Raw genomic sequence first — 17064 nt, 5'->3', positions numbered from 1 at the left:
TGTTTAATCATACCTTGTTAATTTCCGTTTCCTTTTGGCAGCAGTAGTCATTGCCATGTAGGATGGCACCATGCTTGGTACAGGCAGAGAATGCTTAGTTGAGAACGAAGAAGGGTCAAGCCTGTATATTAAATAGTGACAAATAAAAAATAATAATTTTGATTTAAACTATGAAGAGAAAAGGAAGCAAATGTGTCCATAATTAGAAAACCATTTGCTATTAATATATAAAGAAAAACATTCTGCTATACTGTAAAGATTCCGTTGCTTGCCCTGGGGTATTCTTTTCTCTTTATAAAATAGGTAAAGTTGCTATCGAGAAATTTCTGCATTCCCAATAGCATAGAACAGTGAAGGTATTTTTCTTTCCATATTTAGATTGGGTATGATTATGCAGATAAAGTGAGAAGGATATGTTTGCTTGGATGACACACATTCAACCATATTTTAGGGGTATGACCATTTCAGAGTAAGTTGAGGTTTGCTAAACATCAATAGAAAGTGTGAAATTTCCTTCAGTGAAAATATTAATGAATAATAAACATGATAAGCCCCCAACAATAGCTTGTATAATCCAACTTCAGAGTAAGAAGAACGAACTAAATATATCTCAAGGTCTCTCCTAGACTAAAGAGGGTCAACTGACTTAAGATATCAAATTTAAGACTTTAAAATATTTTGTTAGTGAATTAATATTCAGAGAGAAAGATAATTAAAATTTAATGAAAGTAAAACAGACTGTTTTATAATCAAAACAGCACATTTGGTTTATGAAATAAACCTCAACTAATAGTTGAAAGTCTATGTTTAAAAAAAAAGAATTGGCAAATATTATTTTTTTGTACCGTTGTAAAATGTCTTTGTTATCATTTGGTAGTGATTCTTGTTCGGCTAATTTACACTTCAAGCTCTTGATGTCTTCACATATAGTAAATGTAGAGTCCAAGTCCTCCTGTCCACATTCTTTCCCTCTGTTACGAGGGATAGCTACTTCACACAACATTTTCAGAGAATTATCACTGCTTATGTTTGAGCTGATAGTCTGAAAACTTGTAGTAAATGATGATGGTTTCATTAAGGTTACTGTAGACGGATTTTGAAAAGCTTTTCTACAGTCTTCTGGTGTATACACAATAGGCTGAAGTTCTTTGCTAAGAGAATCATTGAGCTGCACACTTTGAGATGGTGGAGACTTTAGAGTATGCTGTCCTTTCAAGGGAGTTGGCATTAGTTTTCTCCGAGTTCTTTTTTGTGTAGGAATCTTAACCAGATTAGATCCACTTGAAGATGAGCCTATTCAAAAAAATAAAAAAAGACACTCGATAATGTTTCCTAGGTTTTTAAATAACCCTCATTACTTTTAAAACTAACAAACCCTAATAATAAGGTATTGTTATGCCAATTGATAAAAATTTGAAAAATATAAGTTAGAAAGGAATATATCATGGTTTACTGCTGAAAACTTTAAATAAAGACAAACTCATTATAAAGAAATTCTATAACAGAAAATGAATACATTGCTAATATCAATATTAATTCGTAGGTATAGCTCTCTTGAGATATTGGGTAATTAGGAAACAAATTACCAATCAATGCCAACAAAATTCACAATTTCTAGCTTTCATGTTTGATTTGGGTTTAAGATGAAAACAGTATTAAACTTTTATAGGCACAGAGGTTAACACTTGTTCCACTGTAAAATATTACCAGTTTATTACTTTTGTTTTGTCTTGTTTTTTAGATTTGCGGGTACATGTACAGGTTTGTTATATGAGTATACTGGGTGATGCTAGGGTTTGAGTGTCAGTGACCAGTTTATTACTAATTGAGTGGAAGTCTAGTCTAAATGAACAAGAACGGCAATAACCAGTAAAATTCTGGGTGAATGAAAGCATTGTTTCTGTTACAGCGTCAGGTATACAGAGTTGACCCTTGGTAGCTGCAGATTCCGCATCTCTGGATTCAACCAACCAGAGACTGAAAATATTCACAAAACAAACAAACAAACCAAAACAATTAAAAAAATATACAGTATAACAACCATTTAATGGCATCTGTATTGTATTAGGTATTATAAGTAATCTAGAGATGATTTAAAGTACACAGAAGGATACATGTAGGCTGTATACTATGCCATTTTATGTAAGGGACTTGAGTATCCATGGATTTTGGTATCTGGGAGGGTTCCTGGAATCAACTTGCCTGTCCACAGGATATTGAGAGAAAACTGTAGTCAATTACGCATTCTAGTTAACTGATTTGTCTCCTGTATCATACATAACTCATAGGTTTGCAAAAATGAGATTTAATACTAAAGATAAATGAAATAATTCAAAGAGTTCAGAGTACTTTCACCCTCATCACTCTGGAGAAGTCAGTCTCCCAAATGTCAAGAGGTCACCAAGTCGGATGATCTTTCTCAGCCTTATCTGGTAACTCCTGTAGCTTTTCAAAATTATATCTGTACTATTCTAACATCTGTGTTATTCTCTTCTTCCATCCAGTAAATGTACACATTTCCCTAAGGAGCTGTACTTGACCCTCTAGTTGTCTTGTTCTATACAGTTTCTCATATTTCTAATTATCCTTTTACCATTACCTTCTCTGTCACCTGGGTTCCAAATTACTAGTTTTTTATTTTACCCTTTCCCTTGCATTTTCCAATCTCTACCAATTCTGTCTTTTTTATGCTTATAGTTAAAACATAATTCTGTTCATGTCATCCTTCTGATTAAAGACTTTTTAGTAATCTTTAAATAGAAACAAAATATGCTGATATTTTTAGTTGGGGAATTCTTGGTCCTTAGTCCAAAATTAAGAAACAAATTGTTTCATTAGAACTTATTACCACAATACTAAATTTAGTATTTAATGTTTAACATTTAAAAACACAAACATCTGGTAAACACCTTTTATTAATGCCCCAAATAATGACATATGTAACAATACACTTGACCAACTTCAGTGTGATTATCTTATATTTTTCAATTAACTTTTTTCTACTCTACGTACTTCATTCTGGTGAACTTCATGGTGTCTGACATGAAATACCTTTGCTTGGAGTGTACTGTCAATGGAAGAAACTATTATGCGTATTTCCATTCATGCTGTCTAATCATGAAGTAAAATTCCCAGTTGATATTTACTTTACTATATAATACTAACTTAAAGAACACTGAAAGCAGAATAAGTGTTACGCATTTCAATAAAGCAATTCAAACTTACAACCAAGTTAGAAAATACACTTAAACAATCAACAACAATACAAGCACTATTCTTATTATATTAGTTGACAATATGCTCTGCTATGGCTAGGTTGACAATTACCCTCTAGGAAATAAAATTCAAAAACAGAACAAAAATATGATCCCTGTTCTACTAAGGAATTTTACTTTTCTGAGAACTAGATAAATGAGATCCAGATCTTAAAATAATTTTCCACTCCCTTTAACATGACATTTGTCAAATTTTCCATTACCAGATATTTTTATACTAATGCTGCAGTGTAAAGACAGTTACTTTTCTCCACTGTGCTGCTACCACCAATTTGGTGGCTATTAATAGCTGGAAGATTAACTTCTTTTCCCATGAGAGGCAGCAGGGGTATAGAGGATAGAAAACTACATGGAGGGTAGAGGACTGAATTGGGAGTCAGGAGACTTGGATTCTGTTTCTGGCTCCACCAACAGCTCACCAAGTGACCTTGGGCAACTCACTTAAGCAGTGTGGGCATTAATATCCCCTAGAAAAAAGAAGGTATTACCTTTTTATATATGAATAAGATTATATGATAAGCGTTCAAAGAAAGGCTCTAGAAATACAAATATGTTTCAACTGTTAATAGGGAAAGTTGTAATTTACTTTCCAATCATCAAAAACTAACTGTTATCTCTAAAACAATATATTTCAAACAATGCTTCACTTTCAGTTTATCAGATATCCAGTTTATCAAGGCTGATGATTAATATAAACCACAGGTATTATTGAAACAGGTATATATGTTATTTGCAAATGCAGACCTTATAATAACATTTCAAACTTTAAAATACAATGGAACATGAAATCTCAAGGGACAAGAATTATAGAGTCATTATTTTTTTAAATATATACTTAGAAGGTATAATCTCTGGGAGTGGCAATTGGGCAAATTCCCATCATGGTGGACCACACTTTCCCTACTGCTAGTAAAGAGTGATAAAAATCACAGTCTTCTGGTAGAACACTGAAGAAATATCCACGTGTCCTCTAGGATAATCTAAGCATACACCCAACATCAAATTTAGTATGATCAGACTGACTAACAATTTGTCAGTAAAAGGTATAATGGTGTTACAATAATATATATTTAGCTATAATCCTGCTCTCCTGGCAGAGTATGATAAGCTGAAGGAATAGCATGGAGATGTGGTAGTTAATGTGGATTTACATACAATTGTTTTACTAGGCCTGGAAGAAGAGATGCTACAGACACACAACATGTATATGATGTAAATCTAAAGAGCTCTTTTCATTCTCTCAATTATTAAGTTCAGATAAAATAAAAGGGCAGAAGGCAGATGGTCAATTCAGAACTACTTAGGCTGATTAGTTGCTTAGAAAGCTTCAGGAGCTATCCAGAGCAAAAACAAAATTTAAAGGTTTAAATAAAAATTTAAGTCAATCTTCTGTAACTATAAACATAAAAGGATAACGACCCCACTTAATGAAAACTAAAAGAATTAACAACTAAATTTTACTCTGAATACAATTTTTAGAATATATAAATACAATTACATAATAAATAATTATTATCCTTTAGCTAAGTTAGGTAATAAAGAACTTTATGTGGGTATGGCAACTGGAGTGTTGAGTTGGGGGACCAGAAAGTTTAATAGGCTATAAGAACTGTTAGATATGTTAGGTCTATGTCTATAAAGGAGATCTGCTGTACTTTTCCATTAGAGGAAAAGGGTGTACAGTAAATTTCCAGAAGAGCAGGCATGGGACAGTTGTAGTTTCCCCTGATTCAGCTTGGGAAAACACTATCTAACAATATTCCGTAATTCTTGTGCTTATAAAGTAGAAGTGATAAGAAGGAACTTGGAGGCAGATAATAATTCCTTTAGAAAGGTCCCATAAAATGAGAAAATGAATCACAAAGTTGCAGGCTGTGCCTTGCAGAACAAGAGACCATATAGATGATGATAGTCAATAAAATACCCTAGCAATGTGGGTGCTACACAGAAGGGAACAGCAAATTAAAAATGCATTGTTATAAGGCACGCTCTTGCAAACTGGAATAGGGAAGACTGGCAGTCACTTGAGAAGACATCTCTCTAGGGTCTCTCTAAGGAACTAGTCCAGTGTATCATATACTTAAATATAAGAGGTAGTGGGTAGCAATGTATGTTTTGGTTTCTGAGTAATTTTGCTATTTCTGCAACATCTCTTGGGACTTTAACTCCTCAACATATGTAAGTGTACTCCATTTCTAATACCTTGAATAATTATGACCCATGGGATGTAAGTGAATAGGACTTTTTGAAATTTATGTCCAAATAATAACAAGAAGCATAATGTCAAAAAATTTAAAAGAAAAAAATCACTACTACTATTTTAAATCCAGGATCAACATATGCTTTATTTATGAAAAAAAAGTTGTAGTCAGCTATGGTACAAAAGCAACAATCTAAAATGAGTACATCTGCATAAAAAGAATTCACTGTTCATCCATCCAATATTTATTAAGTACCTACCATACCATGCTAGGTACAGTGGTAAACAAGACAGTTAAGAATTTACATTTTTGAGGGGAGAAGGCAGATGACAATAAGCAAATAAAATAAATTAGGATGATAAATTAATTGTAAAGACAATAAAACAGAGAAATGGAATAGACAGTGATGAGAAATAGAAAGGATGTTTTAACTATGATGGCTAGAATGACAATTCTAAGGATGGCATATGTGATCTGAGACTTGAATGGCTAAGGAGGCAGTTCTATGAAGATGTGGGGGAAAAGGCAGAAAAAATAGCATGTGCAGAGACCCAATGGCAACAGTGAATTTGTTGAGCTTGAGGAAAAAAGGCTAGTTTGATTGAAGTGCTGTGAGTTAGAGGGACAGGCAGAATGAGAAGAGGCTGGAGAGATCAAAAGGAGCAACTTATGTTAGGATTTATGGACAAGACAAGGGTTTTTATTTATTCCAAGTGCAAAGGGAGATCTGTGGAGGGTTTCAAATATGGATATAATGTGATCTGATTGATGTTTAGGAAAAAGATTGATTTGCTTGCTGTGTGAAGAATGGTCAAGAGAAAAAAACAGAAAAATCGGTAACAAGGCTATTGCTATAGCTTAAGCAAGAAATGACAGCTTGGGTAAGAGTGGTAGGAGCAGTGATGGAGAGATGTGAGAAGGCTATTATAATATCTATATATGCAATTAGCTGCCTTATAATAAAGAGTTCACAGAAAGTGGTATATATTAATTCTACATAAATTAAGAGAAATTGACAATGCTCCATAAAACCATGAACCATTTATGCATGTCATTCCCTCAACTTTGGCATTCTTTTTTTTTGACATCCCCTTCCCCCTACTCCCACTCATCAAGCTTGGGGTCCTGTCCTCTATTCAGGAGTTCTGATCCATATAACTGTAGGAGTCTTGGAATCTGCATTTTTCCCTTTCTAGTTTGGATGTTCATAGAGACTTGAGGCAGCAGAAACTCTTTGGGGTTTGAGGCTGTGACTTCTTATTCAGAGGTGATGAGTGTTATTATTATGCTGAGGTAGGGGAAAGGAAAAAAGGAGTGAGGATAAGTAGGAAATGGTCCTAGAACAAAAGTAGCAGATAGAGATGGTATTGAAAATGAAATTCAGCTCCTAGGAAGTTGTACCAAGGGCGATTAATGGGTAAGATTTAAGTTGGTAGAATGATGTTAAAAACAGCACCTCTTTTTAGGTTAGGCACTCTACTTTCTCTGCATATTCATCTCTAGACACTCCCAAACAATTAAAACAGGTTTATGGACAGTTCCAGGCATAGACATACTATGTTTTCAGATACAAGGCCTAACTGCTCCTCTTATAATATTTTGTTAATATAGCATTCAGTTCTTTAAAAAGGAGCCAATGCATTTTGATCCATGTTTAAGGAAGCTTGAAAATGCAAAATGCAAACTTGTAATGAATGAGTTTTGATAAAAGAATATACATATTAGAATCTTTTCGATAGGGAAGGAATTTAGAAAGACACTGGCTGCTTGAAGAATTTCTCACTAGAAACAGTACTTGGTTGGCACACTTGAGAAATATCCATAGTACAAGAAGGCATTTGAAGGTTAACTGCAAAAGACATTTTTAACCAAAGTGAAAACCTGAATAGAGGCATCTAGCTCCCATTCAGATTCCCTTTAAAATGAGCACATCATTAAAAAAAGGGTAAACTAGACCTAATGTTGGTAATGGGAAAACATTATCATCTGAGTGCCAGAACATTAGAGGACTTTCTGAAGAATATTGTATAGCTCAGACTCTTAAGGGAAGGCATGGAGAATGACTTACAGTAGTCCCTATCCTTTACCCTTCAGTGCTATCCCAAGGAGTTACTTAAAAGACACTGGCAGAAGATGGCCGAATAGGAACAGCTCTGGTCTCCAGCTCCCAGCCCCAGTGACACAGAAGACGAGTGATTTCTGCATTTCTGCTTGAGGTACCGGTTTCATCTCACTAGGGAGTGCCTAACAGTGGTGCAGGACAGTCGGTGAAGCGCACTGTGCGCTAGCCGAAGCAGGGCGAGGCATTGCCTCACTCGGGAAGCGCAAGGGGTCAGGGAGTTCCCTTTCCTAGTCAAAGAAAGGGGAAACAGACGGCACCTGGAATATCGGGTCAATCCCACTCTAATACTGCGCTTTTCCAACGGGCCTGGAAAACGGCACACTAAGAGATTGTGTCCCGCACCTGGCTCGGAGGGTCCTATGCCCACAGAGTCTCGCTGATTCTTAGCACAGCAGTCTGAGATAAAGCTGCAAGGTGGCAGCGAGGCTGGGGGAGGGGCGCCCGCCATTGCCCAGGCTTGCTTAGGTAAACAAAGCAGCTAGGAAGCTCAAACTGGGTGGAGCCCACCACAGCTCAAGGAGGCCTGCCTGCCTCTGTAGGCTCCACCTCTGGGGGCAGGGCACAGACAAACAAAAACTCAGCAAGAACCTCCACAGACTTAAATGTCCCTGTCTGACAGCTTTGAAGAGAGTAGTGGTTCTCCCAGCACGCAGCTGGAGATCTGAGAACGGACAGACTGCCTCCCAAAGTGGGTCCCTCACCCCTGAGCAGCCTAACTGGGAGGCACCCCTCCAGTAGGGACAGACTGACACCTCATTCAGCCGGGTAGTCCTCTGAGACAAAACTTTCAGAGGAACTATCAGACAGCTGAATTTGTGGTCTCACGAAAATCCGCTGTTCTGCAGCCACCGCTGCCGACACCCAGCCAAACAGGGTCTGGAGTGGACCTCTAGTAAACTCCAACAGACCTGCAGCTGAGGGTCCTGTCTGGTAGAAGGAAAACTAACACACAGAAAGGACATCCACACCAAAAACCCATCTGTACATCACCATCATCAAAGACAAAAAGTAGATAAAACCACAAAGATGGGGAAAAAACAGAGCAAAAAAACTGGAAACTCTAAAAAACAGAGCACCTCTCCTCCTCCAAAGGAACGCAGTTCCTCACCAGCAACGGAACAAAGCTGGATGGAGGATGACTTTGACGAGTTGAGAGAAGAAGGCTTCAGACGATCAAACTACTCTGAGCTACGAGAGGAAATTCAAAACAATAGCAAAGAAGTTAAAAACTTTGAAAAAAAATTAGAAGAATGGATAACTAGAATAACCAATGGAGAGAAGGGCTTAAAGGAGCTGATGGAGCTGAAAGCCAAGTTTCGAGAACTACGCGAAGATTGCAGAAGCCTCAGTAGCAGATGTGATCAACTGGAAGAAAGGGTATCGCTGATGGAAGATGAAATGAATGAAATGAAGAGAGAAGGCAAGTTTAGAGAAAAAAGAATAAAAAGAAATGAACAAAGCCTCCAAGAAATTTGGGACTATGTGAAAAGACCAAACCTACGTCTGATTGGTGTACCTGAAAATGACGGGGAGAATGGAACCAAGTTGGAAAACACTCTGCAAGATATTATCCAGGAGAACTTCCCCAATCTAGCAAGGCAGGCCAGCATTCAGATTCAGGAAATACAGAAAACGCCACAAAGATACTCCTCGAGAAGAGCAACTCCAAGACACATAATTGTCAGATTCACCAAAGTTGAAATGAAGGAAAAAATGTTAAGGGCAGCCAGAGAGAAAGGTCGGGTTACCCACAAAGGGAAGCCCATCAGACTAACAGCTGATCTCTCGGCAGAAACTCTACAAGCCAGAAGAGAGTGGGGGCCGATATTCAACATTCTTAAAGAAAAGAATTTTCAACCCAGAATTTCCTATCCCGCCAAACTAAGCTTCATAAGTCAAGGAGAAATAAAATACTTTACAGACAAGCAAACGCTGAGTGATTTTGTCACCACCAGGCCTGCCCTAAAAGAGCTCCTGAAGGAAGCACTAAACATGGAAAGGAACAACCGGTACCAGCCACTGCAAAAACACGCCAAATTGTAAAGACCATCGAGGCTAGGAAGAAACTATAGCAACTAACGAGCAAAATAACCAACTAACATCATAATGACAGGATCAGATTCACACATAACAATATTAACGTTAAATGTAAATGGGCTAAATGCTCCAATCAAAAGACACAGACTGGCAAACTGGATAAGGAGTCAGGAGCCATCAGTGTGCAGTATTCAGGAAACCCATCTCACGTGCAGAGACACACATAGACTCAAAATAAAGGGATGGAGAAAGATCTATCAAGCAACTGGAAAACAAAAAAAGGCAGGGGTTGCAATCCTAGTCTCTGATAAAATAGACTTTAAACCAACAAAGATCAAAAGAGACAAAGAAGGCCATTATATAATGGTAAAGGGATCAATTCAATAAGAATAGCTAACTATCCTAAATATATATGCACCCGACACAGGAGCACCCAGATTCATAAAGCAAGTCCTCAGTGACCTACAAAGGGACTTAAACTCCCACACAATAATAATAGGAGATTTTAACACCCCACTGTCAACATTAGACAGATCAACGAGACAGAAAGTTAACAAGGATATCCAGGAATTGAACTCAGCTCTACATAAAGTGGACCTAATAGACATCTACAGAACTCTCCACCCCAAGTCAACAGAATATACATTTTTTTCAGCACCACACCACACCTATTCCAAAATTGACCACATAGTTGGAAGTAAAGCTCTCCTCAGCAAATGTAAAAGAACAGAAATTATAACAAACTGTCTCTCAGACCACAGTGCAATCAAACTAGAACTCAGGATTAAGAAACTCACTCAAAACCGCTCAACTACATGGAAACTGAACAACCTGCTCCTGAATGACTATTGGGTACATAATGAAATGACGGCAGAAATAAAGATGTTCTTTGAAACCAATGAGAACAAAGACACAACGTACCAGAATCTCTGGGACACGTTCAAAGCAGTGTGTAGAGGGAAATTTATAGCACTAAATGCCCACAAGAGAAAGCAGGAAAGATCCAAAATTGACACCCTAACACCACAATTAAAAGAACTAGAAAAGCAAGAGCAAACACATTCAAAAGCTAGCAGAAGGCTAGAAATAACTAAAATCAGAGCAGAACTGAAGGAAATAGAGACACAAAAAAACCCTTCAAAAAATTAATGAATCCAGGAGCTGGTTTTTTGAAAAGATCAACAAAATTGATAGACCGCTAGCAAGACTAATAAAGAAGAAAAGAGAGAAGAATCAAATAGATGCAATAAAAAACGAAAAAGGAGATATCACCACCGATCCCACAGAAATACAATCTACCATCAGAGAATACTACAAACACCTCTATGCAAATAAACTAGAAAATCTAGAAGAAATGGATAAATTCCTCGACAAATACACCCTCCCAAGACTAAACCAGGAAGAAGTTGAATCTCTGAATAGACCAATAACAGGCTCTGAAATTGTGGCAATAATCAATAGCTTACAAACCAAAAAGACTCCAGGACCTGATGGATTCACAGCTGAATTCTACCAGAGGTACAAGGAGGAACTGGTACCATTCCTTCTGAAACTATTCCAATCGATAGAAAAAGAGGGAATCCTCCCTAACACATTTTACGAAGCCAGCATCGTCCTGATACCAAAGCCTGGCAGAGACATAACCAAAAAAGAGAATTTCAGACCAATATCCTTGATGAACATTGATGCAAAAATCCTCAATAAAATACTGGCAAACCGAATCCAGCAGCACATCAAAAAGCTTATCCACCATAATCAAGTGGGCTTCATCCCTGGGATGCAAGGCTGGTTCAACATACGCAAATCAATAAATGTAATCCAGCATATAAACAGAACCAAAGACAAAAACTACATGATTATCTCAATAGATGCAGAAAAGGCCTTTGACAAAATTCAACAACTTTCATGCTAAAAACACTCAATAAATTAGGTATTGATGGGATGTATCTCAAAATAATAAGAGCTATCTACGACAAACCCACAGCCAATATCATACTGAAGGGGCAAAAACTGGAAGCATTCCCTCTGAAAACTGGCACAAGACAGGGATGCCCTCTCTCACCGCTCCTATTCAACATAGTGCTGGAAGTTCTGGCCAGAGCAATCAGGCAGGAGAAGGAAATAAAGGGTATTCAATTAGGAAAAGAGGAAGTCAAATTGTCCTTGTTTGCAGATGACATGATTGTATATCTAGAAAACCCCACTGTCTCAGCCCAAAATCTCCTTAAGCTGATTAGCAACTTCAGCAAAGTCTCAGGATACAAAATTAATGTACAAAAATCACAAGCATTCTTGTACACCAATAACAGACAAACAGAGAGCCAAATCATGAGTGAACTCCTATTCACAATTGCTTCAAAGAGAATAAAATACCTAGGAATCCAACTTACAAGGGATGTGAAGGACCTCTTCAAGGAGAACTACAAACCACTGCTCAATGAAATAAAAGAGGATACAAACAAATGGAAGAACATTCTATGCTCATGGGTTGGAAGAATCAATATCGTGAAAATGGCCATACTGCCCAAGGTAATTTATAGATTCAATGCCATCCCTATCAAGCTACCAATGACTTTCTTCACAGAATTGGAAAAAACTACTTTAAAGTTCATATGGAACCAAAAAAGAGCCCGCATCGCCAAGTCAATCCTAAGCCAAAAGAACAAAGCTGGAGGCATCACGCTACTTGACTTTAAACTATACTACAAGGCTACAGTAACCAAAACAGCATGGTACTGGTACCACAACAGAGACATAGATCAATGGAACAGAATAGAGCCCTCAGAAATGATGCCGCATATCTACAACTATCTGATCTTTGACAAACCTGACAAAAACAAGAAATGGAGAAAGGATTCCCTATTTAATAAATGGTGCTGGGAAAATTGGCTAGCCATATGTAGAAAGCTGAAACTGGATCCCTTCCTTACACCTTATACAAAAATTAATTCAAGATGGATTAAAGACTTATATGTTAGACCTAAAACCATTAAAATCCTACAAGAAAACCTAGGCAATACCATTCAGGACATAGGCGTGGGCAAGGACTTCATGTCTAAAACACCAAAAGCAATGGCAACAAAAGCCAAAATTGACAAATGGGATCTCATTAAACTAAAGAGCTTCTGCACAGCAAAAGAAACTACCATCAGAGTGAACAGGCAACCTACAGAATGGGAGAAAATTTTTGCAACCTACTCATCTGACAAAGGGCTAATATCCAGAATCTACAATGAACTCAAACAAATTTACAAGAAAAAAACAAACAACTCCATCAAAAAGTGGGCAAAGGACATGAACAGACACTTCTCAAAAGAAGACATTTATGCAGCCAGAAAACACATGAAGAAATGCTCATCATCACTGGCCATCAGAGAAATGCAAATCAAAACCACAGTGAGATACCATCTCACACCAGTTAGAATGGCCATCATTAAAAAATCAGGAAACAACAGGTGCTGGAGAGGATGTGGAGAAATAGGAACACTTTTACACTGTTGGTGGGACTGTAAACTAGTTCAACCATTGTGGAAGTCAGTGTGGCGATTCCTCAGGGATCTCGAACTAGAAATACCATTTGACCCAGCCATCCCATTACTGGGTATATACTCAAAGGACTATAAATCATGGTGCTATAAAGACACATGCACACGTATGTTTATTACGACACTATTCACAATAGCAAAGAGTTGGAACCAACCCAAATGTCCAACAACAATAGACTGGATTAAGAAAATGTGGCACATATACACCATGGAATATTATGCAGCCATAAAAAATGATGAGTTCGTGTCCTTTGTAGGGACATGGATGAAACTGGAAAACATCATTCTCAGTAAACTATCGCAAGGACAAAAAACCAAACACCGCATGTTCTCACTCATAGGTGGGAATTGAACAATGAGAACTCATGGACACAGGAAGGGGAACATCACACTCTGGGGACTGTTGTGGGGTGGGGGGAGGGGGGAGGGACAGCATTAGGAGATACACCTAATGCTAAATGACGAGTTAATGGGTGCAGGAAATCAACATGGCATATGGATACATATGTAACAAACCTGCACATTGTGCACATGTACCCTAAAACCCTAAAGTATAATAAAAAATAAAAATAAAAAAATAAAAGGAAAGAAAGCATAGAAAAAGAACTTTATTAAATTATGTGTAGAAATGTTTCTTAAGATTTTCCAAAGTACAAAGTATTTTTTATCCATAAAATAAAATATTGACATTTAATTATATTAAAAAAAAAAAAAAGACACTGGCAGTTATCTGTAAAGGCCCTTAAATTAGAACCAGGGATGATGGGGTAGGTGGGAGTTGGGGAGAATGAGTGAGATACAGCTATGCAATATAGTAAAATGGCAACATCTGAACACTAAAAGTAGCGCTAAGAGGCTCTAAAATTCAGTCCTGGCTCAGTTGTTTCAGTGCAGAAAAAAAATACTAAAAAGTACCCAATGTTATCAGGCTTGTTCCCATCACTGGTGGCTATACCACACATGGATGAGATACTCTTGGGCAAAGGGGCAGATTTCTAGCTGAGACTACCTGTGGCTCTGGTTCCTTCCCTACATTCCCTGGGCTGTTGGATCAGTGGACAGGAATATATTTTTTCCCCTTAATTTTACAGGAAAAAGCATAATCATAATAAGCAAACAGAAAACTCACTGGACCTATAAAAAGAAAATGTAAAGAAATGACAGAACTGGCATACAAACTCAGACTTTTTGCTAATCCAGATGCCAAGTTCTTCACCATCACACAATACTGAACCCCTACCACAGAAGTTAATTAAATCACTTAGGCAATGACTAAATAACTAAATGAACATAAACAACCACAATTACACTGATATTTAAAACTATATTTTATAGATTATTTGATACGAAAATATGTTCATTAATGAGGTAGTATACAGTATGATCCCAATTTTGATAAAACAAAACAAAAACAAATAAAAACAAATCAAAGCACACAAACCTCCTGAGCAAAAAAGGGAGGAAAAGTATTAGAAAACAGAGAAGGAAATATAATCTGATTTGTCAAAATGTTAACACAGGTTTATAGCTCACTGGGAAAATAATGAATTATTTTATTTTCCTTTTTATACATTTGATTATCTTATATAATAAATATAATCCTGCTCTGTAAAATAATAAATGACAAAAAAAAAGGGGGAATAATGTTTGGGGTGGTGGGTAGGAAGCCAATAAAAAATCAGCTCTTTCAAACCTCTGAAGATCTCAGGAACTGAAGGCATGAGGTTGTCTCTGAAAGCACAGGGTGGAGTTAAAACAGGAGAATTCTTGAAAGTCTGTATAAGGAAGTTGGATTCCCAGATCTCCCTTACCCCATTACCATCATCTACATTGCCAGGTAACTGCTCCTTTGTTACCCTATTAAAAGACATGAAGTTTTACTCTCTGGATAGGCTATAGACTGGGGCCAACATGCACAGCTGACATTAGGTGCATTAAATAAGTTCTTAACAATAAATGTATGCTGATTTTTCTCCCACTTCCCTATAAGACTGGTAGCCAGGTCCATATACCCCCTAAATGGAAAATCAAAAAGTTCTTTGTAAATGAAACATAAAAATAAAAAAGACTGACATTTGTAGGTTCCCACAGATTGACTAGTTTTCTGGAGATAACTATAAAGCAGAGCTTTGTTTAATTAAGTCCAACCCTAGTTTTGTAATACTTATTAATAGTTTAGGAAACATTTTTAAAATATTTATATGATGCTTTAAGGCATCCTACAAAAAACTGAAAATGTGCGTTTCAGGATAAAGTGGTGAGTGTTCTATTCATCTGTTCCTGCATTATGGCTAGAGATTCCCGCTTCAAAAGTTTGTTTACTGTAAGTCCAAAGACAGATTTAAAATGGAAGTTAGACAAAACCATTTTGTTGAGACTGCCAAGTTTTAGAAGCCTCTCAAAAGACTTTTAAGTGTTAAAACAACTTTTAAAATTAACTGTAAATGCATGCACTGAAATCATGGATTAGATGGAGGAGAAATACAAATATTTTCATCATTAATAACCCAGATTCTAAAACAACGTAACATGGATTACAACAGAAGTATATTAATGTTAGTATTATAGTTTTAAATTTGCTATTAATAAAACCACAGCTAAAAATAAAAACAAAAACAGTGAAATCATAATGAAAACATAATTAATTTGCATGACAAACTAAATTACATTTGCTAAGTGGTTATGAAAATTATAAATAAATATTTGGTGAGTGGTTAAGTGGTTAAAAAGGTAAACAAAGTTTGGATATTCATCTGCCATTCACTATCTCTCAAATGTGTAGGATTTTAAGATATACAATTGATGAATGGTAGTGTAATAAAAGCAATAAATTGGGCATTTTGATTTTGACAATAAAACATAGAATAATCTGATGAAGTACATAAAAAAAACTTGAAAAAAGTTTGATAAATTGACTGCCTATACCTCAAGAGAAACATCTACAAATGTATTTATTGGTGGTATTGTTCTTTAAGCTACTTAAGTCTACCTACCTATAAGCACAATCAATCTACTTCAGTATTTGCATCTTTCAAATATTTCAGTTCTCCAGGAAGTCTATCTCACAGATTTGGCTAAGGACTGTGAAACGTTTCCAGTAAAAAGCAGAAAAAAAGGGAAAAAAAAAAAGAGAGATGCTTCATGTCTGTTTCCCTAAAATTAGTTTTAAGAAATGTCAGTATATTCTTACTTCTAATAGATATTTTTAATAATATTTTATTTATTTAATTATAAAATATTTTGTTAAGTAGGCTCTAAAATTAAATGTTACACATATTAACATATGCATAAATATAATGTGAAATTACATACTTTATATATATATTATATAACATACACATGTCACTTTTTACCTGATCCTGCTAAAATACATTAGCAAAACCAGAGAAGAAATAAGGTAGTGGTGTTGTAAGCGAGCTAATTCTTCATCTCTCATGATTAGAAGTTATAACATCTAAACACTAATGAATCAAGAAACAGCAGTATAGCATACTGTTTAGAAATACTGTAAATACCGTCTGGGTGTGGTGGCTCACGCCTGTAATCCCAGCACTTTGGGAGGCTGAGGCAGGTGGATCACCAGAGGTCAGGAGTTTAAGACCAGCCTGGTCAATGTGGTGAAACCCCTTCTCTACTAAAAATACAAAAAAATTAGCCGGGCATGGTGGCGGCAGCCTGTAATCCCAGCTACTTGGGAAGCTGAGGGAGGAGAATCGCTTGAACCTGGCATGCAGAGGTTGCAGTGAGCCGAGGTCATGCCATTGCAGTCCAGCCTGGGCAACAAGAGCAAAACTTTGTCTCAAAAAAAAAAAAACAGAAAAAATATTGTAAATATTGTAAGTTTGTTATATATAATCATCCAGCATATATTCCAATAGAAAACA

At 36.6% G+C, this 17064-nt stretch overlaps 1 protein-coding gene across 8 annotated transcripts in view; it reads right to left on the bottom strand.

The window, feature by feature from the left end:
- Positions 1–17064, bottom strand: part of KIF18A (kinesin family member 18A) — a 92504-nt gene that overhangs the window by 15053 nt on the left and 60387 nt on the right. For all 8 annotated transcript variants that reach the window (XM_055282069.2, XM_055282070.2, XM_055282074.2 and 5 more), the window contains 2 exons: positions 846–1293; positions 14–121 (listed from right to left, as the gene is read on the bottom strand). In XM_055282069.2, coding sequence (XP_055138044.1) covers positions 14–121; positions 846–1293 — 556 coding nt within the window. The remainder of the gene's footprint in view (positions 1–13; positions 122–845; positions 1294–17064) is intronic.

This window comes from Symphalangus syndactylus, chromosome 6 (genome assembly GCF_028878055.3).
Source record: "Symphalangus syndactylus isolate Jambi chromosome 6, NHGRI_mSymSyn1-v2.1_pri, whole genome shotgun sequence".
Taxonomy (NCBI): domain Eukaryota; kingdom Metazoa; phylum Chordata; class Mammalia; order Primates; family Hylobatidae; genus Symphalangus; species Symphalangus syndactylus.
This window is presented reverse-complemented; position numbering and strand designations above follow the sequence as displayed.